The sequence below is a fragment of the Anabrus simplex genome, chromosome 8 (genome assembly GCF_040414725.1).
Source record: "Anabrus simplex isolate iqAnaSimp1 chromosome 8, ASM4041472v1, whole genome shotgun sequence".
Lineage (NCBI taxonomy): Eukaryota > Metazoa > Arthropoda > Insecta > Orthoptera > Tettigoniidae > Anabrus > Anabrus simplex.
In genome coordinates, this window is record NC_090272.1 from 30,869,532 (window position 1) to 30,893,458 (window position 23,927).

At 39.7% G+C, this 23,927-nt stretch overlaps 1 protein-coding gene across 2 annotated transcripts in view; it reads left to right on the plus strand.

Moving 5' to 3' along the window:
* Window positions 1-23,927, plus strand: part of LOC136879260 (uncharacterized) — a 123,197-nt gene that overhangs the window by 77,241 nt on the left and 22,029 nt on the right. Inside the window, exons 7-8 of one of the 2 annotated variants that reach the window (XM_067153076.2) lie at window positions 7,503-9,010; window positions 10,700-10,782. In XM_067153076.2, coding sequence (XP_067009177.2) covers window positions 7,503-9,010; window positions 10,700-10,734 — 1,543 coding nt within the window. In that variant the 3' untranslated portion in view covers window positions 10,735-10,782. Of the gene's footprint in view, window positions 1-7,502; window positions 9,011-10,699; window positions 10,783-23,927 lie in introns of those variants that run through there. The other variant, XM_067153075.2, reaches the window with a different exon arrangement.

The following is a 23,927-nucleotide window of genomic DNA, read 5'->3' on the forward strand; positions in this document are numbered from 1 at the left end:
CTCCCTTCCACTGGGGGGCCTGTCTAAAAAAGAGCTGCACCATCCGGGATGAGGAAGCGAGTTTACTTTAGTTAAGAAATATTCAGGGTTGTTGCTAGGCCTATTAATATAGGCAGGCAAGATCATTAACAAAGTGATTGTTTAATATCTCGTAACTTGGGCCAATATAGAGTTTTTTGAGAGAGAAGTAGGTTTAAAACGTGATAAAAAACAATCCAGTCAGAATTGTTTCGCTAGGCAACATACCTAACAAATAATAATAGAGCTGAACCTGACTTATACATATATCAAGGGAAAGAGAAAAAATTACGTGTAACTCCGAATTGCTCCAGTCTTAAAGAAATCGGTTAGTTTAGCTTGTTTCACTTTTCTTGTGGTAAGGGGCAATTGTATAAAACGTTTGATGTCAGATCAGAGACGAAATTGATCTCGGTTCTCGCAAAACTCGCACATTTGTATTGTATAAAAGTTATTCTGAACTAAGATCAACTTTGACTGGAGAAATTTCTCCGATCACTCTCTTTGATCTCAGATCAAGGAGTTGTTTTCTATTTGAGATACAAGAACAGCTGATTGTTAACAAAATATTACCTGTGTTATGATAAATAGTAAAAAAATACACTGAAGTCTAACCTCGTACATTGCTAGCTGTAGTTGTTGTCCGTATATAGGCAATATTACCTTCTTACTGGAGTGTAATGTAATAATTCTATAACATAACCTTGATAAATTGCTTACGTTATCTTATCTCGCTCATATTTTACAGATGTCTGATTACTCTGATTTCTCGCATATATCTTCTGATGATGAAAATGATGAATTTCGCCAGACTCCCCGTGTGCTCTTTGAAAGAGGAAATCCAATGAGAGAATTGAGTGATAAGAAGTTTATACTGAGGTATCGCTTGGGAAAAGATAGGCCTACCATAAAACAGCTAGAACTAAGGTTGCGTGAAATTCTAGTTAAACCTAAGAGAAACAACCCTGTCTCCAGTTCACATGTGTTGCTAACTTTGAGATTCTTTGCCACGGGAAGTTTTCAGTTAGTCGTTGGTGATTTACGGCATGTAGACGCAGCGACAGTCTGCAGAGCCATTCATCATGTATCTAACCTTATTGCTGCACTCAAACACGAGTTTATCAAAATGCCTTCCGAACAAATTGACATGAGGAAAATCGCGCGTGCTTATTTCGATGTAAAATACTTCCCTGGTGTTCTAGGCGCTATAGATTGTACCCACATACCTATATCCCCTGGGGGCGATAACACAGAAGTTTATAGGAATAGTTGTAGGTGGTTTTCGTAAAATATTCAAGTTATTTGTGATGCTGGGCTCAGGTCCCTAAATATTGTTCCAGGATGGCCAGGATCTCCTCATGATAGCAATATCGTCATTAATTCACGAGTGCATGCTCAGTTCAAAACAGGAGACATTTCAGAAGGCATAATCCTGGGAGACAATGTCGTTACCTGCTGACTCCACTACTTCATGCCGAAACAGTTGCAGGGCGAGCTTATAATCGAGCCCATGTCTTTATATTTTCCCAAGATGATTTCAACTTTAAAAAAATTTTTAGAATTGGCTTTACGTCGTGACGATATATCTCCCGGATTCAAGCTCACAGTTACGCGCCCCTAACTGCATGGCCAACTCGCCCGGTACGGTTTCAACTAGGGTATCCTTGTCCTCCTTGGAAAAATTAGGAGAACGGTCGTTTTTCTGTTTCATTTCAGCCATTTTTTCTTTCTTTCGCTCGGCACAAATACGAAGGAAAACAGATTCACACTGCTCAACGTGACTCGCAATACTCAACTGTTTCTGCACTGTTGTCAAGTGTTCACATATATGAACTGGGATCAAAATTGAACTTCGATTAGTTGATCTCAGATCAGTGTTATACAACACGACACCGGTCTGATCTTAGATCATTTTCTGAACTTAGATTGAAACTGATCTCCAGTCAATGATGTTTATACAATTGGCCCTAAGAGTATAAACCTCCTTTTGCGAACTTAATAATTAATTCAAAGCATTTTCACTACAACGTTTCACACTGATATAACACCTACACACATCGATTGCACTTAACACTTCGCTCGGTTCAGTTGTTTCAAGATTCAAGTCGTTATCTCCATCACTGTCACTATCGCTTGTAGCTGGTCCATCACCACCGTGTTGTTGACATACATCAGCAATAATCTCTTCATCCGGTAGTTCTCCATATACAGCCAGATTATCATCGAAATGCACAAAAGTATCGAATTCTGCACCCTCCCGTAGTGTTAGCTCGTTGCCAGGCAAAACTTCGTCCCCATAATCATCATTAGAGGCAGCCTCTTCTAGTAAGACACCAGCTTTGCGGAAACAGTTGCTGATTGTGGGGGATGACACCTGCTTCTAGGCAGCCAAAATAAAGTCCATGGCTTGTAGCAAATTAATGGAGAGAGGTTCGTTTCTTGCATCACTCAGTGTTATTAAATGTTGAACCAGCATTTTTCTATAATGCACTTTGAAATTTGCAATGATGCCCAAATCAAGCAATTGTAGAACACTGTTAGGGTTAGGAGGGAAAAATTCCATTCCACATTATCCAGAACGATTTGAGGTGGATGTGCTGCATCCATAAGAAGAAGGATCTTCTTCCGTTTCTTCTTCATTTTAATGTCCAGTTTTTTCAACCACTGTTCCATTAGAAGCATAGTCATCCAAGAATTTCTGTTGGATTCATATTCCGTAGATTTTGTTTTCACACCCTTAATACACGTCGGATTCTTCGATTTTCCTATCACAAGTGGAGAAATTTTGTCAGATCCATCTACCTTGGTGGTGAGAAGTACTGTTACACGAATTTTACTTTTCTTCCCTCCATGGCATGAGTCACCTTTTTTGGCCAATGTTTTATTAGGAAGGAGATTGTAGAATAGGCCAGTTTCATCACAATTGTAGATGTTTGGAGGCTGATAATCGCTTGTTATACTTGGCAGAACTACTTCTTTCCAGTGTTGCACTGTGATGTCGACCACAGCTTTTGAGTCGCCGCAAATTGTTCTCCCTGTGATTCCATGACGATCTTTAAATCCTTGCAACTATCTTGATCAAGACTAAATCTAGTTAAATCTATCGCTTTTGCCTTCAGCATGTCGCCACTAATTGGTAGAGCTGCAGCCCACTTTTGCTGAAACTATGTGAAAAGTGCTTTCTCCAAATCTACGTACCTTCCTTCTTGCTGACGGCTGGGCTTTGCTAATTTTGAACCCAGTTTCAAGAACTCATCCAAAATAGTGTTTCTTTTACTGATGGCTGTACATAGCGTGGTAAAAGCAATCGCTAAGTCTGAAGCAATTTCAGTTTTTGTTTTGTGTGGATTAGCGTCCACTTCTCATATAAATTTTACTTTTTCACCTAGGGTGTAACTTTTCCTTTTCTGTTCTCCATGGCTAATCAAAAGCAACTGAATGACAAAACTACTGTTCAACAGTAAACACCAGATACCGGCACCGTGGACATTTTACTTCTCCGTTGTTGCCACGAAAGAAATTCTCATATTCAAACAAAATTACTGTATTTTCTTTTGTTTCCACACCGAAACCGCCCACTTTGCTTGTAATGTATCTTAATCTTTGGCAGCATTGTGAAGGTCAAAAACGACGAGGTAGAGGAGGAGCGAGATAGATAGCAAAGAGGACTCGCTCGGTTCGCATTTGTTAACCCGGCAACGCCGTGCGGTACCGTATAGTACCAGTGCGCCTTACTTCTGATTTTCTCATACTGATCCTTACTCGCGCCATAAATCTGGCAACTTCGCTTTACATTGTCAAGGAGATACTCTCTACAATGCCTAAAATCAACAAAAGGTTTTATTTGAGTATTTGTTTGCGGCAACAACTGCTTGTAATTTGAGATCGTGTCGAGAGGAATAAAAATGACTACCTGTCTAAAGTAAGTTGCTTTACTTTGTTTATAAATATTGAGAATACGATTTTGTATCATGTGATTTATTGTCTTGAAATATAAGTCCATGAATTGAAATAACAAGCAATTGGTCAGCATTCCTGTGTCAGCTGTTATGATACAAATTATTCCGTTGGTACCGTATGGTACCGCACGGCGCTTACCATGCCTCTCTGTTTACTTTCTCCTCCTTACTTCTAAGGGTAACAATTCATACTGTAGTTGCAAATAATGATTTATGTGTGTCATAAAAATCTATAATTGTATATTTTACTTTTAAAAATTAAACGGCATGACATACTGAACCACTGGAATCTAAGGTATTATCCGAGGAAGATGAAGGGGGTCTCGCAGATAACCTTACGGGAGGTCAATCACGGGTACCAGCAGAAATAGTGCTAAAGCAACAAATTCCGCACAGGAGTAGATAATCCATGTCCGATAATGATTCATGGCCCGGGAAGAGAGCGAAATCATCACCTCATCCACCAGATACCTGGATGGCGTATGGCCCAATTTCACTCCAATTCCCTAGTGCGAAATTTTCCACTTTTCGATATATGATGCCGACCGAAATATGAGGGTTTTCTTTACGATGAAATTATGAATTTCTTGTGCTCTGAAGTCAACAACTACCGGTATATGCTTTTTACAAACGAAAAATAACCCCGAAGAAATGAAAATTTCATCGGCATTTTCCTTCTAAGTAGCTATGTGTAAGTACCACAATCAGAAAAGGGTAGGTGCAAAATATTTATTACGACATATATATTTGGGTGGTATTTTAAGGTAAATAAATGCAGTTGTTTACACTTCTTAGTGTATCTGACACCTTGAGATTCAATGGCGTACATCACTATATCGCTCCGACAAACCAAAGCAGGAGTTATGCGGCGAACGAATGCGAATTCCGCGGCCGCACAGAATGCGTCACGTGTAGTGTGGGCGTTTGTGTAAACAGCATTTTGCCATTCTAAACTAGTGAAGAGTGGAAATGGGTGACTAAATAAGAAAAGCTGAAATAATATTACTCGTATTTCCTAAAGATATGTCACGTCTGAGCTAATGTTATATTTCGGAATTCCAAAGGGATATCACAAATAAACCTATAAACACCGTTTCTTCTTTTGTTTATTGCTCAGTAATTTGTAAGTGATATTCTGTAACAATATTAAGCATTCAGTTCCATGGTATTCTAAAGAGGTAACAATTTTTATGTTCCAACCAAAAGCTATGTCAAGCGCCGTGCGGTACCGTATGGTACCAGGCCCTCATTTAAAAACCAACGATTCAATTTTTAGAAAAATGACTTTTAAATGTTCTCTGACATTTGAATGCTGGGTATATTAAACAAAAATTTAAAAAAACGAAAATTGAAAACTCCGGCGTTCCCGGGTTAAGCTGCCAGTAAGTAAGGGTCAACAAAGTCACTCGGCGAAAATCTGTGAGTTCTGTTTCAGCACCGAAACCCGACCGCTCTACTTCCGCCTACGCCGACAAGGAGGAAACTTCGTAAATACAGTAGTTTCTTTTAAAAAAGCACGTGCTCATTACAATTATGCAAAACTCAGTTATATTTCACTGACATTTAATACGTATAACAGTGAATTACATATGAACAGATTATGTATGAATAAGGTTCAACTGTATTGATTTTAATGTCACCGCTTACTTTCAACTATTTTTGGAGACGCCAAACAAAACTTACTAGGGTATGCGTTAATAAAAAGTGGGAGGGAACGAATGTACAAAATTAAACATTAAGACAATAAAACGCATTACCACCACATCTGTAGACATCCATAAATGCAGCAAACATTCCTGTTATTTATTTTTATTCTTTCCATCGTGTAACTTTTGGCACTATCCGGGCGATACCATACCTAACCTAAACAATGCGGTCTCTCTTATTCCATTTACGGCTGTTTAGGTGAATTCTGATGTGATAAATATAGAGAACAAGCATGAAATATATTTAAAAATAAGGGTCTGTCTTTCAACAGCCGCAGTTATCAAAAGAATGCTTCCAGTCATTATGTATTACATTCGGAAATACAATTCGTAACATATGCTAGTTATCAGCTGGTGGTTTGGTACGCTTTCAACAACACGGCTTTATTCAGGAGTGAATTCTGCTACACATACACCAGCTGGGCATATCAGAGACCATCTCCAGAACCATTTGGTAATAGCTTCACACAGTTTGGAATCTGTAGTCGGAAACAAAACTGTTTTTAACAGGTTCAAAAAGATGGGACCTCGAATGCTCTCCGTCTCGATTGCAGTGCATGGCTGACGAGATGGCAGTGAAGATGACATCACTTGGAATGGCGACACGCTGGTAGCAGGGAAGTTAGCGGCGCAAGACAATTAAAATGAAAGCAGTGATCAGGTTTACTGTGTTATAGGCCTACTGCTCAACTTGATAGAGACAAATGACTGACCATTGAGTTATTTTATATCAGTATTGCATAACAGGATAATACGATACCGTTATCCCTTTTCTCTATGAGGTCGAGTATGAAGTCGGACGAATCTTCGTCGCAAGTTTTTACGACTCTATGCCCTTCCTGACGTCAACCTCATCAGAGGAATTAATGAGATAAAACGAATGACATCATATGAGTAACTGAAATGGATTATATTTACTTTATATGTAGGCCTAAAAGTCGTGTTCATCATTTGTTGACTTTCTGCCTTCCAATGAAAATAGCCAGTATAACTCAAATACATTCATAGGTTTGTTAAAGAAGAGTGTAGAATGTTTACATGTACAAATTATAGCTCTTTAGAGTCTAGAAGTCGTGTTTACTGCAAAAAAATTTAGGTTATCGCATATTGGACCCCCCTTTTACTTTTTTTGACTGTAAAAGTGGAGAAAAAGGGGGGTCTAATACACGAGTAAATACGGTAAATTAACATTTTTTCATATTCATTTCTGTATGTAGTATTCCCCGCTTGGCTATTCATTCCTGCCACTTGGCTGACGAACAGTTCTGGGGAGAACACTGTTATTATTTGGGCTGAATAGAGATTTCATCTATTACATCGCCATTACCACACTCAAGAAGTCCATCATGATCTTCAAGAATGATATTTGTGGACCTCAGATAAATGTTTGACGTGCCTTACTCTTTTGCCTACACTTAACCTCAAACGATCTCGTGTATCTACTGTATCTATATGCATTATTGTTATTAAGGTACTCTTTGTCCTTGGACAACCTGCAGCTGTTGCAGGAAGATTGTATTATAATAATAATAATGATAATAATAATAATAATAATAATAATAATAATAATAATAATAATAATAATGTGGGATATGTTAATTGATCTTTCATCCAAGTTTGATTGAAATCCGTCTTGTCCAGCCCAAATAGTTTCCTTCTCAGTAGCTTGCTAAATACACGGTGAATGAGTTAATTAAGGAAGTGTATTAAGAAGAAATAGCAGCCAATGTACTGTACTTTCTATACATTCCTGTTTATATACTTAATGCAGATTGTTACTTTGAACTCTGCTAATCTCATTTTCTCCCCTTACTTTTAGGATGGATCTGTTTGTCTTCAGTGGTGACACCAGCAGTGTTCGAGGAGTAGTCAACCGTGTGAATAGCCGGCAGACTGGAGAACACAAACTTTGTTCAAAGTGCAGTAGTGAACCTTGTTGTTGTTTTCAACCTGCCTCATCTTCGCAGTCTTCTCCAGTACCTCTACGTGTGTGTTCCCACTCATCTGAATCTAACACAACCATACCTGCTGCTCAGAGTATTGTTCCTGATATGTCCCGAAAGTTTGTTGACGGATCTCAGCCAAAGATTTCACAGCCTCCTTCGTCTGGTGTTGGCAGTCAGGGAAAAGAGACTGATTCTAATAAAAAGAAATGCCTCGAACCACCTAAAGAAGGTGATATTCCCTTCGGAAATGTTAGTAACAGTCAACCATCAAAGAAAACAGAATCTGACTTCTTGATTTCACTTGCAGAATACTTGTTTCGTCAGGAAATGACATCTCAACAGATTGAAGACATAAAATTAAATATAAGAAGGTTGAAAAGAAAATGTCAAAAGTCAGGGAGGACAAGTTTTAAGGATATCTGCAAAATGGACAACGATCCTGATGTAAAAAGCCTTGCAAAACATCTCTCCTCAATGCGTTTCAACATGCTGAAAAGAAAGATTCACTGTCCACCCAGACGATACATCTGGACATCAGAAGAAAAAATTGAATTTCTTGCTTTATATCAGCGAAGTCCAAGATGCTACAAGGTTTTAAATTTGGCTTTTGCTATGCCAAAACGTAAGAATCTCAATGTCCTCATCAGTTCTCTTGTATTTCAACCAGGTATTAACCCAAGTATTTTTAAATGTCTCGGAGCAGCACTCAAAGATATGCCGCCAAATGATGCTTTGTGCTGTCTCACATTTGATGTGATGACTGTTCAACAGCATCTGACTTACAACAGCACTCTAGGTTACATTGAAGGATGTGAAAACTTTGGAGATGAACGGACATCAAACTTTGCCAATGGTGTTCTAGTATTCATGCTTTGTGGGCTTAAAAAGAAGTGGAAGATGCCAGTAGCCTATTTTTTGTGTCATGACATCTCGGCTCCAAGATTAAAGAATCTCATTCATAAAGTGCTTGTTGCATGTGATGATGCAGGTGCAAATGTTATTGCTCTTGTATGCAACATGAGTGCATGCAACATCAGGGCTCTAAAAAGTATGGGTGCGTCTTTTTCTAATCCTTACATTCCTTTCTCTGGTCGGAGGATTTTTACAATTTATGATCCATCATCCCTCCTAATGTATACTCGCAATCTCCTGCAACATTGTTTTGTGAAGGTGACAACGAGCGACGATGATACTCATGTTGCCAGCTGGGAACATCTCCGGATGCTCTTTCGGTTAGACAAAGTTGCTTCCGTTCGACTGGTGCCAAAACTGACCAAGGTGCATGTGTGTCCAGTTGGCAAGGCTAGGCTAGAAGTGAAGATTGCTGCTGAAACCCTTAGCCATTCAGTTGCAGAGGCTGTGTCAACTCTTGTGAGCAAAGGTAAGATTTTAATATACCCACCTGATTTGACTCGGTGGTTAGCTGGTTCTAGTCTCGTGATGGAAAAAGTTTTCACCATTGGAATGTTGGTTGGTTGGTTGGTTGGTTGATTGGTTGGTTGGTTGGTTGGTTGGTTGGTTGGTTGGTTGGTTGGTTGGTTGGTTGGTTGGTTGGTTGGTTGGTTGGTTGGTTGGTTGGAATGTTGATTGTGTGCCAATATGGATTCGTCCATTGGATGTAGGCATTAACACTTCCGCGGCTGCTCGGATATCAGTGACCGTTACCGCAGTACAATAATACATTTTTCCTTAATGGAGTTTATTTCTGTGTCCTTATACATTTTGGATTATCATTTGTATTATTTTAGTAATATTTCTGTGCATGGCAGTCGCAACGCATGCGCTGCATCAATGGCACTACCGATGAACTTTTAGTGTGTGGTGCCGTTTGGTGCAGCATATGCATCATGACAGGTAATGGAGTGGAATCGGGGAAAGAACGTTTTACTTGGCCCTAGATATTCAATAACTTTCCTACAACAGATAAATACGTTTTTGAACATTTCTGACAAAAAAGCTTTGTGGTAAAGTCTGTGTTATTGCTGTGTGAACAATCGCTGTACAAAGTAACTAGTCAATGCAGTATGCTGCAACAAACACAGGTAGATATGGCATTGTTTCGAGTCAATTACTTCTGTCTTTTGTGGAGTTCCAAGTATTGCTCAAGACACAAGCCTGGCTGTCCTAGACGTACACTACAGTAGAAAATGCAGTCGTACAATGTCACCCCTCTTTCTAACACTGTCTGCACAGCTTCCACAACGCCCATTCTCCTTCTCCGCTGAGAAGGTCTTGCCATTTTTGTTCTGTACTTAACATCTCTTCAACACGTACTACATGTACGTAACACGACCTAATACGTTGAAAGTCTGTTTCGATTACTACAGAGATAGTCGTCATCGGTTGTAACTCGATCCGAGTATATATAACTTCTTCCTGCATATGTTGGCTAGTTCAACTCAGTTTATGGATGTGTTTTCGATGACTAAACATACCAATCCTGGCATAAAACATACGCCCACACAAATCACACTGAATGGATGGAGGAGGGTGGGGTTGTAATTGACGAAGTTTTCGTGCTTGTCGCTTGGCTTCTTGATGTCTGTCGCATTCTCTTTCAAACAAGTTGACAGCGGTGGATGTAGTGTTCTGCCACAGAGAGCGATCCACAGCACATTCTTCCCATGTCTGTATATCTATACCAGTTGTCTTCATGATGTGTTTCAGCTGGCCCTTAAAACTCTTAAGAGGGGCTCCATGAGGTCTACTGCTGGAGCAAAGTTTACCATAAAGAATTTGGCGGGGAAGCCTGGTATCACCCATGCAGTGAACCTGGCCTAACCACCTCAGTTGATGAGCGATGATTGTAGCCTCAGTGCTATTTAGCTGCAGTTTGTCGAGAACTGCCGTGTTGGTCACATAGTCTTCCCACTTAATATTCAAGATGAATCTCATTTTCTGTTGGTGGAAGCGCTCAAGTTTTTTGGTATCACGACAATATTGTGCCCAAGTTTCACAACCATACAGCAGCGTGGAAACGACAACAGCTTTGTACACCATGAGTTTGGTATGCAGTTTTAGGTCTTTATTAATGAAGACTGTGCATTAACCGTCAACGTCTTGTTCACAGGTACACCGTTTAGACAGGATGCTTCCAAGATATGAAAAGTGATCAACCTGTTCCAGTGTTGTGTCTCAGATGGAAATACTGAACTCAGCAAGTGTTAATCCTGGGGCAGGTTGTGCAAGTACCTTTTTTTTTTTTTTTTTTTTTTTTTTTTTGCGAGGCCAAAGTGATCACATGCAGTTTTAAAGCAGTTGACTGACTGTTGTACAGTAGTTCTGCAGGTGTTAAGATCAGGAGATGCAGTGTCATCGGCATACTGCAGTTCTGTCATCTGGGTAACCGTACGTCTTTGTGAGTGAAGACTACTGAGATAGTAAGAAACAATGAAACTGATGCCCAGTTGGAGTGTGTATTTAAGAGCAGTTCAACATGTTCGCTACCAGCCACTCCATGGGCAATTTAAATGCTTAGCTGAGCTGAACTGTTTCAAAATGAAACTGTACATCATAGAGTATTTTTGATCTCTGTTTCTAAGGTACTTAATTTCAAAACCTGAAATTTGTTAGATGCCTTTTCGAGATTCTCTATTAGTGTTTGAGTGTATGATATGGTATCACACTTCCCAGGATGCAGGTGAAATGGAGGAAATTGAGAATATTTTCAAAGCGGTTCCGAGACATGCTCTTAGTAAAGTACAGGGTTTTAAAGATTGGGTACTCAGTCCAATACATTTCCAAATCTGGATTTTTTAATTATTCCTGTTGCAAACATTAAATCTGATTATTTTTTTAGTTCGGAAACCTCTACTGCTTTCCATGCCTGTACACAAGAGTATTTAGTGAAGTGCTAATCACCCAACTGGCATATAGGTTCGTTTATTCACAAATTTTTTTTTTTTTAATTCCTTGGAAGGAAACAAATTCACGAAGGACATATAATTAGTTTCATTATCCAAGCATTATTGAGCCCTATATTAGCAGTAAATGTTGGTGAACTGGGCGAGTTGGTCGTGCGGTTAGGAGCGCGCAGCTGTGAGCTAGCATCCGGGAGATAGTGGGTTTGAACCCCACTGTCGGCAGCCCTGTAAATGGTTTTCCGTGGTTTCCCATTTTCACACCAGGCTCACCGGAAGTAGGTTGGTACGGCTTTGACATAATACCATCAGGTTTTACTAAGGAAACCCTGTTAGTGAGATGAGTAACCCACTCCAAAGAACTTCCTCCTATCCCGTGTGCTGACAGTTTGATGACCTTAATTAAGACCACGGCCGCTTCCTTCACATTCCTAGGCTTTTCCTGTCCCATCGTCGCCATAAGACCTGTCTATGTCGGTGCGACGTAAAATAGGGGGAAAAAAGTTGGTGACATTGACCTATATAGCAGATCGGTGTCAAGTACTAAAACTTCGCCCATGTCACATTCTGTTGGTAGTTCTTCAAACTAGCTTTCCCTACTAATCGTAGTTGTACATTGGCATGGCGGATGCAGCGTCTCACCATGCCACAATATGATAAAAACAAAGGCCCCAATAAAGATCCTTGGGGCTCACCGGAAGTAGGTTGGTACGGCTTTGACATAATACCATCAGGTTTTACTAAGAAAACCCTGTTAGTGAGATGAGTAACCCACTCCAAAGAACTTCCTCCTATCCCGTGTGCTGACAGTTTGATGAGCAGAGCATCATGTTGAACTGAAAAGGCTTTGGAGAAGTCCTCGTAAACACCATCCGCTTGTTGCCTCCTATCCAGAGATTCTGAAATGAAATTGATATACACTGCCGTATTGGGCATGGTAGAGCATTCCTGTATGAAACCGTGCTAAGCTACATTAATATACTGTGAAACTGAACTGTTCAGTCTGTTATACATGATCTTCTCTGCTATCTTTGAAATCAGGGGCAATAACTACAGGCCTATAGTTATCAAACACCATTTTGTCTCCTTTCTTGAACACTGGTATGAGGTAACCTTTCATTCACACAGAAAATACCCTAACAAGCATTATATATTCATTATGATGCTAAGTGCATACCTAACTCAGATGCACAATCTTTCAAAACAATTGCAGGTGCGTCATCTGGACCAAATGATTTGGGTGTATCCAAAGATGCAATAATTGAAGATACCTTTGCAGGAAAAGTCATAATTGAGGTCATGCCCTTATCACACACGGATGAAGCGGACAGACAGTTCCGACAGTTGAGTGATACTTTTTCAAACGCATCTGTAAAACTGTCCAAGATGCTCCTTTTGTCCTGTAATTCTTTCCCGTCTTGAAGGATAGTGGATGGTGGGCGGGATGACCTCCGTTTATTGTTCAGATTCCAAAAACTCTTCATCTTGGCAGCTAATTTTGATTCCATCGAAGTGATAAAATTTCTATATTTTTTGAGCTGAAGGCGGTTAAATTCACTGCGTATGGTCAAAAATTGTGCGTATCACTACTTTGTATAGTTTTTGAAACTTCCTTCTTACCCCCTTCTTTCCTTTTAATTTACCTATTATCTCTGTGTCGTACCAGCATGGGAACTTCTGTGTGCGACGGTACAGTGTCTATTATTATGAAGGAGGTCGTAAAAACGATTTAATGCCTCATCAACGGAGGGGGAATTTTCGATTAAATTCCAAGGACACAACAAAAGGCGATCACTCATTTGGAGGAAAATCGGCCTTAGCCCACGAGTACATTAACATCCTCTGCGGTATGGGGTGCATAACTTGCGATAATGAAAGTGAATTCTATAGCTCGATGGTCAGATATAATTGCCTTTTCTGTCTCAAAGCAATCGAAGTTGATATGGTATTATTCTGAGATTATAACAAGTTCCAGAAAGTTCTTGTTGGAAAGTGACATATTTGCTTGAGTCTGAACGCATTGATGATTTCAAGAAGACGACTTCCACACATCTCTGTTTTATAACAGAACCAGAATGCTAGCCCAAATACCTGATGTTAAAGTCTCCAAAAACTACAAGGATATCCTGTGGGTTTAGAACAGCTGTGAATGGTTCAGACGGCTGAGGCACTGGCTTTCTGACCCCAACTTGGCAGGTTCGATTCTGGCTCAGTCCGGTGGTATTTGAAGATGCCTCGTGTCGGTAGATTTACTGGCACGTAAAAGAACTCCTGTGGGAGTAAATTCTGGCACCTCGGCGTCTCCAAAAACCGTGAAAGTAGTTAGTGGAACTTTAAGCATATAACATTATTATTATTATTATTATTATTATTATTATTATTATTATTATTATTATTATTATTATTATTATTAGAACAGCTGTGATGGTGGCCAGTGTTGCTAGTAAATTACGGTGCTCATCCTAGCAGTCACTTTGCCAGAAATATTCTGATTTCATTTGCAGCAGTAAATGTCCACTTGCTCAATCTTGACTTACTAAGCAATGCTGTCTGCACAGCCTCTTTAGCCAAAACACGGTCAGCATATATATTAGTTTGTGTTACAATTAGGCCAATCATATCACTGTCAAAAAAGCATTTTAATACTACCATTATTTACAACTGGCAAAGTTAGTTTACGTTCAGTTCAAGTTTGCTAGCTGCATCATTCCTTGCCATTCTTCATGAGGGTGTAACTCACCTTCACTATCTTCACCATCACTCGATTCAATTTCCTCACTATCACTTTCTTCATCACTGCTAGAATCACTTTCCAATACTAATCTGTTTATCTCTACGTCATTCAACGTGTCCGTAATGGTTGCTAGCACTAAAGAAAAGATATCACTGCTCGAAATAGCAAAGCATAGCATTGAAGCTGAAATAATCATTAATGTTATTTTCTTTACGTCGCACGTTCTACTTTTTAATGGTTTTCGTAGCCGCCAAGATGCCGGAATTTTGTCCCACAGGAATTGTTTTATGTGTTGGTTAATCTACCGACATGAGAATGACGTATTTGAGCACCTTCAAATATCACCGGACTGAGGGTGGATCGAATCCGCCAAGTTGGGGTCAGAAGGCCAGTGCCTCAACCGTCCGAACCACTCAGCCCGGCATTGAAGCTGAGAAACAGAACTGTTGTGCTGTCTACTTACTAATGTCCACACTCGAACAGCGTCAGACTTTATCACAGAAAATACTGGAATGACTGAAGTCATCGTCCACAGTACACTGAGAAGTGCAGTTGATGATGTGTGTCTAACCCTTGTCCTGTTTCTCTACGGAGTCGGATATAAAGTGAGATGTATCTTCATAGCGAGTTTTTACAACCGGATGCCCTTCTTGACATCAACCTCATCAGAGGAGTTAATGAGATGAAATGAATGACAGTAGGAAGGGAGAGGGTGAAACCTGGTGCTGGCACATAACCTACTCCTTGTCGAATAGCGCCAAGGGATCTGCTTAAAGGCTTAATGTTCCCATCCCACAGACAAATCACTATCAGCAATGTCATATGCGCTCACTCCATACAAACACTTTGGGGAGGTGTGGAATTAAATCCAGTGATTAGAAATTGTATACACCATCTTTCCCTCCCTCCCAGCCAACATTCTGATGGTAAATCTTTTTTTGACCTGTGGGCTTGAAGCAGTTAACCATGGTGTCAGACCATAGAGACTGTCATCCTAACTATCATGCCCACCAGACGGGCTCAAATTGATGGTGAATAAGTCTAGTTTCACATGCAGCAAAATTACTCACATCTACAGTATATATAATAATTGTTTTGTCTTAACATTGCTGTGAATTTTAAAAAATGGTATTTCTCTATCGGTTTTGTCTACCATAAGAAGGAAATACAATTTTTAACTTTCTGTCCTCTGTGGACGAACAGACATCACGAGAAAATGGCTGAACATAATTTAATGAAAATCGGTATGTAAAGTTTGGGAATAAGGCACTACAGTCTAAGCTGTAACCAATTCTATTCTTACCGGGTGAAATTGTAGTTTAGGAAAGGGCCTAAAATTAATTCTCACGGATCTATGTTATTATGGGCCCCATCATTAAATACTGCTATACAAAAGTTATAGAGACCGGGCGAGTTGGCCGTGCGCGTAGAGGCGCGCGGCTGTGAGCTTGCATCCGGGAGATAGTAGGTTCGAATCCCACTATCGGCAGCCCTGAAGATGGTTTTCCGTGGTTTCCCATTTTCACACCAGGCAAATGCTGGGGCTGTACCTTAATTAAGGCCACGGCCGCTTCCTTCCAACTCCTAGGCCTTTCCTATCCCATCGTCGCCATAAGACCTATCTGTGTCGGCGCGACGTAAAGCCCATAGCAAAAAAAAAAAAAAAAAAAAAAGTTATAGAAACAATTTCTGATCATTTATGTCATATCATTTACCGTACTGCTGTGATAACAGAGATATTCATGAATTTAGATCTTTTGTTGCTTAGTCCATATCAGCGCCGAGCCAGAAGAAAATGTACCTTTTCTTCTTTCTTACAGAATATTGTTGATCTTAACTGCAACCTCACTAAATTACTTAGTCCTAGGAGAATGTTGTTTGAGTCATCAGTCCATAGACTGGTTTGATCCTGATCTCCATGCCTGCCTATCCTGTGCTAATCTTTTCATTTCTATGTAATTACAACATCTACTTGTTATATTCAACAGGTGATGACCTTAGATGTTAGGCCCCTTTAAACAGCAAGCATGTTATATTCATACCTTGTTATACCTCTACCATTTTTACCGCCTACACTTCCCTAGGGAGTCTTTCGTTTTAACATTTTTCTTGGGCCGATACCTTCATTTCTCGAGGTGTCAGATCCCTTCCATTTTTTCTCTCTGATCAGTGTTACAAACATGAAATGAAATGAAATGAAATGGAAATGGCGTATGGCTTTTAGTGCCGGGAGTGTCTGAGGACATGTTTGGCTCGCTAGGTGCAGGTCTTTTGATTTGACTCCCGTAGGCGACCAGCACGTTGTGATGAGGATGAAATGATGATGAAGACGACACATACACCCAATCTCCGTACCAGCGCAATTAACCAATGATGGTTAAAATTCCCGACCCTGCCGGGAATCGAACCCGGGACCCCTGTGACCAAAGGCCAGCATGCTAACCATTTAGCCATGGAACCGGACGTTACATACATGATGGATGCCTAGTTGTACTTCCTCGTAAAACAATCACCACCACCACCTTAAGGTGTGTCCTATCAAATTTAGCTAAATCAATCTCCTCTCACCAATTCGATTCAGTATCTATTCATTCATGATTCAATTTATACATCTCACCTTCAGCATTTTTCTGTAAAACCACATTTCAAAAGCGTCTGTTCTCTTTCTTTCTGAGCTTATTATCATCCATGTACCACTTCCATACAATGCCATGCTCCATACAAAAGTCTTCAAAATAATCTTGCTAGTTTTCTATATCAATGTTTGAAGTCTTTTCTTAAGAAAGGCTTTCCTTGCTTGTGCTAGTCTTAATTTTATGTCGTTCTTACTTCTACCATCGCTAGTTATTTTACTACCCAAGTAACAAAATTCATCTACTTCCTTGAAGACTTCATTTCCTTCCTGCATCACCTGACTTTGTTCGATTGCACTCCATTACTTTTATTTTGGACTGAAATTTTTTTCATCTTGTACTCCTATCCTAAGACTGACTGTACCATTCAGCAATTTCTCCAGATCTCTTGCAGTCTCAGATAAAATAACAATATCAGTGACAAATCTTAGAGTTTTGATTTCTTCTCCTTGGATTGTGATTCGCTTTCCAAATTCCTCTTTGTTTTACTTTTCTGCCTGTTCTGTATAAGCATTGAAGAAAGGGGGTACAAATTGAAACCTTGCATCACTCCTTTCTGGATTGTTGCTTATTTTTGAAAGTCCTCAGTTCTTATTGCTGCAGAGTGATTTTTATATAGAATGTAGATAATTCTTCATTCTCGGTATCTGATCCCGATCAGCTTGAGAATCCCAATTAGCTTTGTCCAATCAGCATTATTGAATGCCTTTTCTAAATCTATGAATGCCATGTACGTGGGCTTGCCCTTAATTCGGTCTGTGAACATCAGGTGTAAAGTCAGGGTTGCTCCACGTGTTCGTACATTTCTTTTGAAGCCAAACTTATCTTTTCCCAACTCAGTTTCAACTTGTCTTTCCTTTTTTTTTTCTACAGATGATACATATTAACATTTTCCTGGTGCAAGATAATTTAATTTAATGATGCAGTAGTTTTCACACTTGTGAGCACCAATTTTCTTGGGAATAAGTGTAACAACATTCTGCCAGAAATCGGATGGCACTTCTCCTGCATCACGCATCTTACACACTAAATGGAATAACCTCTCCATGCTGGCTTCTGTCAAGGCAGACAGTAATTCAGAGGGAATTTCATCAATTCCAGATGTCTTGTTCCTATTTAGGTCTTTCAAAGGTCTTTCAAGTTCTAACTTCAGAATTGGGTCTCGCATTTCATCAGCATCAACAGCCTCTTCTTGTTACAGAACCATATCATCTAATTCTTTACCTTGATACAGTTGTTGGATATGAGAATACACATCCCAGATATATTTATCTATCTGATGTTCACTTATCTTAGGGTTCTTCCCTACTGGCATCTTTTTGGTCTTGGAAATTCTAACTCTCATATCATACTCTCTGCACCTCTTTTCAAGCTCCAGTATATTAAACCGCATGGTCATCCATTAAGACCATGCCATTGACATAGGCTAAACTGGTTACAAGTTTTCCATTGAACAGAATCCCTTCCTGCTATTTTATTTAGAGTGTTCAAAGATGATTAACACTTTTTCTCTAGGTCCAAAAGAGTAACAGTTTGAAGTGCAGGAAGACACATTCTGGTCTTGCCTATGGCTACTAGATTATGTTGGTGGTGCACACAGGCAGGACAGTGTTGGTAAGGGGGTGAATTACTGGACAGTGCTCAGACAACATTGAAGTAAACAGTTGTGGGTAATGATGGATTATAGTTTCTCCAGAGGGAATGAGTGACTGCTTCACACGCATTCACACGAGGTTAGAAGCCATATGTGTGGAAGCAGCACCAAGTTGCAGAATTCAAAGATGGCTCACCATTGTGGAGAAGCAGAACTGTGCAGAGACTCGATATTCAGTGCTGTTCACCACTGATCTGGCAGTGTTTTGTCAGCATCTAGTCACCATCAACAAGTTATGTTTCTGGCACGAGAATCCATAAATGATACTCCAATTTGTAGAGTGGAAACATGCCTAAAAGCCATGGCTGGGACTATCCATCCGGAAGCAAATGGTGTCTGTGTTTTGGGATCAGGAGGGGATCCTTCTGATTGGCTGCCTCCCAATACCTGTGATTGGTACTGCGATTTACTGCGCAACTCCACCGATGCATTCAGCAACGATGTGATGAAAAATGGGGAAGCAGTGTTCTTCCCCGACATGATAATGAGTTGACACAAATGGTAGTTGGCAGACCATTGCCACCCTGGGTAATGTAGAGTATACCATGCTGCCCATTCCGCAGTACTTGCCAGATCTTGCCCCTTGCTGCTATGCTGTATTTTCAGTTGTCCAGCAGTAGTGCCAGGATACCCCCAGAGAATGGTTTGCTTTGCCAATATGTAAACTACCAGAACAATGGCAAAGGTGCATAGACATTGGTGGGAAATACCTCTAATGAAATCTGTATATTAAAAGAGTTTACTAACTCCGCCATTGTCTGGTCCCAAGTCTGGAATGAGAAAGGAGGAGGTTTGCTGGTCTGGCACCCACCTGTAAAACTGCCAACGCCGAGTGTTGGGCGTCGGAAAATAACCTGACTGTCTAAGGGGGCCAGCGGCTTTGGGCGAATGAGCCCCTTTTATGTGGGGTGATGGTCCCCACAGTGGAAGAAAATGCCACTAGAATCCATGATGCACCATCTGTTCTCCAGGTTAGGGGTGGTTGCACAAGGCGTCTGTACTCCAGAGGAGCGGCCTCATTATCACCTCACTGGATCCCATCCAGAGTTGTAATTCGGGATCTAGTCCCACAAAGGTGACACTTTGAAAGTCAACCATGGAATGTCTTTTAAGGAATACTCCACCGGCTGTACCAAGAGTTCAGAGAAGCCAGCATTCGGATATGGTGGGCTGCCACTTAACTCATTGCGGACCGTGGATGGCGTAAGACGTTCAAGCCTGCTCCTATGCTGCGGGCCGTGGACGGCGTAAGACGTTTAATGTTCCGCGCGAAGCAATGCTGTTTATATTCGTCATCTATGCATTCTTATACCTTAGTCAGCGTTACTGGTTGTAGCAGGAAGTTGGTTGACCTTCTTGAGATAACCCTCGCGTTGAGTGGGCTCATGTTTATCTCAGCAGTTTTAGCTGAAAAATCTCATAACTTCCTCGCGCGTCAAGTCGGTACTTGAGATTCCAGTGCAGTGCGTGTCGTCCTTACCGAGTGTAGTATAATGGCTTATAATACAAAATTTCTTACGGAAGATTAAATAGATATTGTTCACAATGATTATTCCGGTGATGAACTTATTCCTGAAATAGACTCAGATAGTGAAAGTGAGAGTGACGAGGAAATTGCGATTCCCGAATCCGATAGGCCTATAGAGAAAAGTGAAGTGCCTGATACATATCATCCTAGTTATTGTCCACCCGTTCCACCATTTACAGAGAATTCAGGTACAAACGTTCAAATAGAAAATAAGCAGGATATTTTGAGTTACGTGAGTATTTTCATGAATGACGAATTTTATCAGTATGTGTGTGAGCAGACCAATCTATACGTGAGTCAAGTGAGAAGTGCGGCGCCCCGGCCTTTCGCAAAGAATTCAATCGTGCAATCGTGGAAACCGATTAGTCCAAAATCCTGATATAAAAATTTACTGGACCGAAGACCCTGTTATTTATACTACGATATTTTCTAAAACAATGTTCCAAAAACGCTTCCTTCATATTCTTTCATTTCTTCACTTCGATGACAGTAATCGTTATGCCGAAAATACAGATAGGCTGTATAAAATTAGACGTATTTTGAAACCTGTCACACCAGATATCACACCTTAAATATTTGCTAGAGGTAACCACAAAGTATCATTTTTCTAACATTTATAGTTTAGGAGTAATTGTAAATTGTATTAAGTAATGCACGTTAAGAGGGCCGGGCATGAAAATGGCCGGTCCAGGCATTCAAGTGTCCCGCTCAGAAGCAGGTACTGAACGTGTTAAAAGGTACCGTGAAGTTGGAGGCACGGAAATACCCCAGTACTATGTACACAAATGAGACAAAATCACGAAGCAAACCAAAACAGATAACCTCCTTCTCTACACACAATATAAACTCACTCGTGCAAACCGGTAAACTAAAAGTGATCACCAACATAATGGACCAACACAAAATTCTTATCAGTTTATAAACTGAATGTAGCTGAATGTCCCACAATTTGGAACAGGATTTTTGGTCAACCTTAAAATAAAAAACTCAGTTGAAGAATTCAAATCACAGTCTCCACGACTCGCAACGCTCACCTGAAAGGCATCTAATAAAATCTATACTATAATAAATGTCCTTGCTCCCACTAATGATAAGAACAACTCCTGAAAAGACCATGAGGAAACAGAAGAATTTTGGGACCTATTGCACCAGACCATAGATAACATCCCCAAACACCATGTAAAATTATTAATAGGCGACCTCAACGCTCAACTAGGCAGAGAAAGAAAATACCGTGACACCATCAGAAAATGGCCAGCACACAAGAAAACAAATAAAAAAAGAGAGAGACTAGTTGACCTGTGTAGAAACCATAATTTAATCGCAAAATCTACATGTTTTAAGAGAAAACCTCAAAAACTCAAAACGTGGAAACACCCTGACTACACTAAAGGAGAATGGCAACTGGATCACATCTGCATGGACAAATACCACCACAAAGAGATCTATAACATCAAAGTCCTCCAAGGAATAGACACAGGTTCAGATCACTACGTAGTTAAAATAAAAATTAAGCTCACTCCCAAGAGGAGACTACAAAAGCAAGCCCCTAAAACTAAAAGAAAAATGGATCCTACCCAGCTAATCATCAATTAAAATTACCAAAAAGCAACTGAAAAAATAAAAAATCACAGATAAAGTTGAAGACTTAGTACATAACCTTAAACAAATTGCAGAAGACCTGGCTCCACTTAAACCACATTAAAAAAAAAAAAAACCAATGGTGGAACAGTGAATGTGATGAAACAGTAGAGAAAAGACATCAGGCATGGCTATTACATCAGTCTCAAAAATCAGAAATAACCCAATCAAAATCTAGTAAAACAGAGAAAAGAAACTACCTAAGTCTTAAGAAGAATAAAAAGACAGTATCTCATAAGGACACACTGCAATTAATTGAAGAATTCAGTAAAACTCAATCAAGGGACTACTACAAAACCTTCAGAAAACAGCTCCAAAAATATGAGCCCCTGACCCTACTGATGAAGGATGAAAACAGTAAGCTGTCTCATAACAACAAAGACAATGCAGAAATTCTGGCTAAATATTTCAGTAAGCTCCTAAATTGTGAGGAACCTGCAGAACTCCTTCATTTGGACACCAACACCCCAATAAAACCACCACCAGAAAACATCGATCCCCCCACAATAAAGGAAGTCTACCAAGCACTGAATAAATTTAAAAACTACATTGTGCCATGAGAAGATCAGACCTTTGTGGAAATCTGGGAATATGCTGGAAGATCAGCAAAAGTTGCCCTCCATCAACAACTTGTCTCTATCTGGATTAAAGAAGCCAGCAGCCCTCATTCACCCACTGCACAAAAAAGGAGACAAAACCGACCCCAATAACTACAGGGGAATCTCACTTCTAGACATAACATACAAAATATTTTCAATAATCACCATTAATAGGATAAGTTTACAATTTGAGAAAGAACTAGGAGAATATAAAGGAGGTTACAGACCCTGGAGGAGCTGTCCTGATCAGATCATGAGTCTTAAGTTGATAATGGACTATAACAGGAGAAGAAAGAGAGATATGGTGTTAACTAGGGTTCGGAAGTTCATGCATTTGCAATGGTTTTTTTTTTTTTTTTTTAGGGGTTAAAAATGTATGCTTATACATTATGTGCACTATTTATGGAATTTTCAGTCATTTGAACATGCTTTTATGGTGCATTTAACTGCATAATTTTGTGATTTTGATAAATGCATCATATTTTAATATTTTAGCACCTATATGGCATATTTTAATCAGTTTAATGGTTTTACAGTATCTTTTAATCAGCTTTTTTCATCTGGTTGATGTTGGCAGTAATGTTGCACATGATGATGCAGCTTGTCATGTGGTAAGGAGTTATGATGTCACACAGTGAATCCCTTGTTTCATCATCTACCCTCACGTTTTGTGCTTAGCCGTCGACTGGCTGTCCATTGAGTTGTGTAATGGTGTTGTGAACTGGTTGTGACCAAACTATGTTTTGCGTATAAAGTGTCCGTTAAAAAGTTCTTTAAATGCCAAAAATAAGAGCAACTTTGAGTTGTAGATTAACTAATTTACAGGAGTAGTTTTCAAGTGACTTAATATCTACAGATAATAGGATACTGTTCTGTGGAGCATGTGAGAAAACTATAGGGAGCAAGAAAAGATTTCAAATAATTCAACATACAAACACAGCAAAACATAAGGAGAATTTAACTAGCAAACTTGCAAATAAAGAGCCTGTTCAAAAACAACTATTAGTGTGTTTAGGAAGTAGGATTCGTGAATTTTCTTACGACTTGTGCCAAGCATTTTTAGCTGCTGATATTCCCTTGTATAAAATTAATAACCCCACATTAAAACATTTTCTTGCCAAATGCACTGAACAACATGTGCCTGAAGCAAGTACATTGCGTAAGAATTACGTAGGATGTTGTTGCAATTATGTATTGTCAAATTTACAAATTGAATTAGCGGATCAGCTTGTGTGGTTGTCTATTTATGAAACCATTGATTATGACGGCCGATTTATTGCTATTATAATTGTGGATGCCTTAAATAAGGAACAAAAGATGATACCATATCTTCTTAATGTGTGTGAATTGTTGGCCACTAGCAGTGTAACTAACGCAGCGTGTGATGGACTCATTGAAATTATTATGGCCATCTGGAATCAATTACGACTGGTTACTTTTATTTGTTACCAATGCAGGTTCTTACTGAATGTGGTAAAATCAGGACAGACACTGAAATGCATTTTTCTTAACTTAATTCATATAACTTGTTTGGCACATGCTCTTAATCGCATTGCTGAAACAATACTGTACACAATTCTTTCCCATTGGTAGATCGCTTTGTGGCCTGTTCAATAAAACGTTTTGTTAAATCTCCTTCAAGAGCCAAG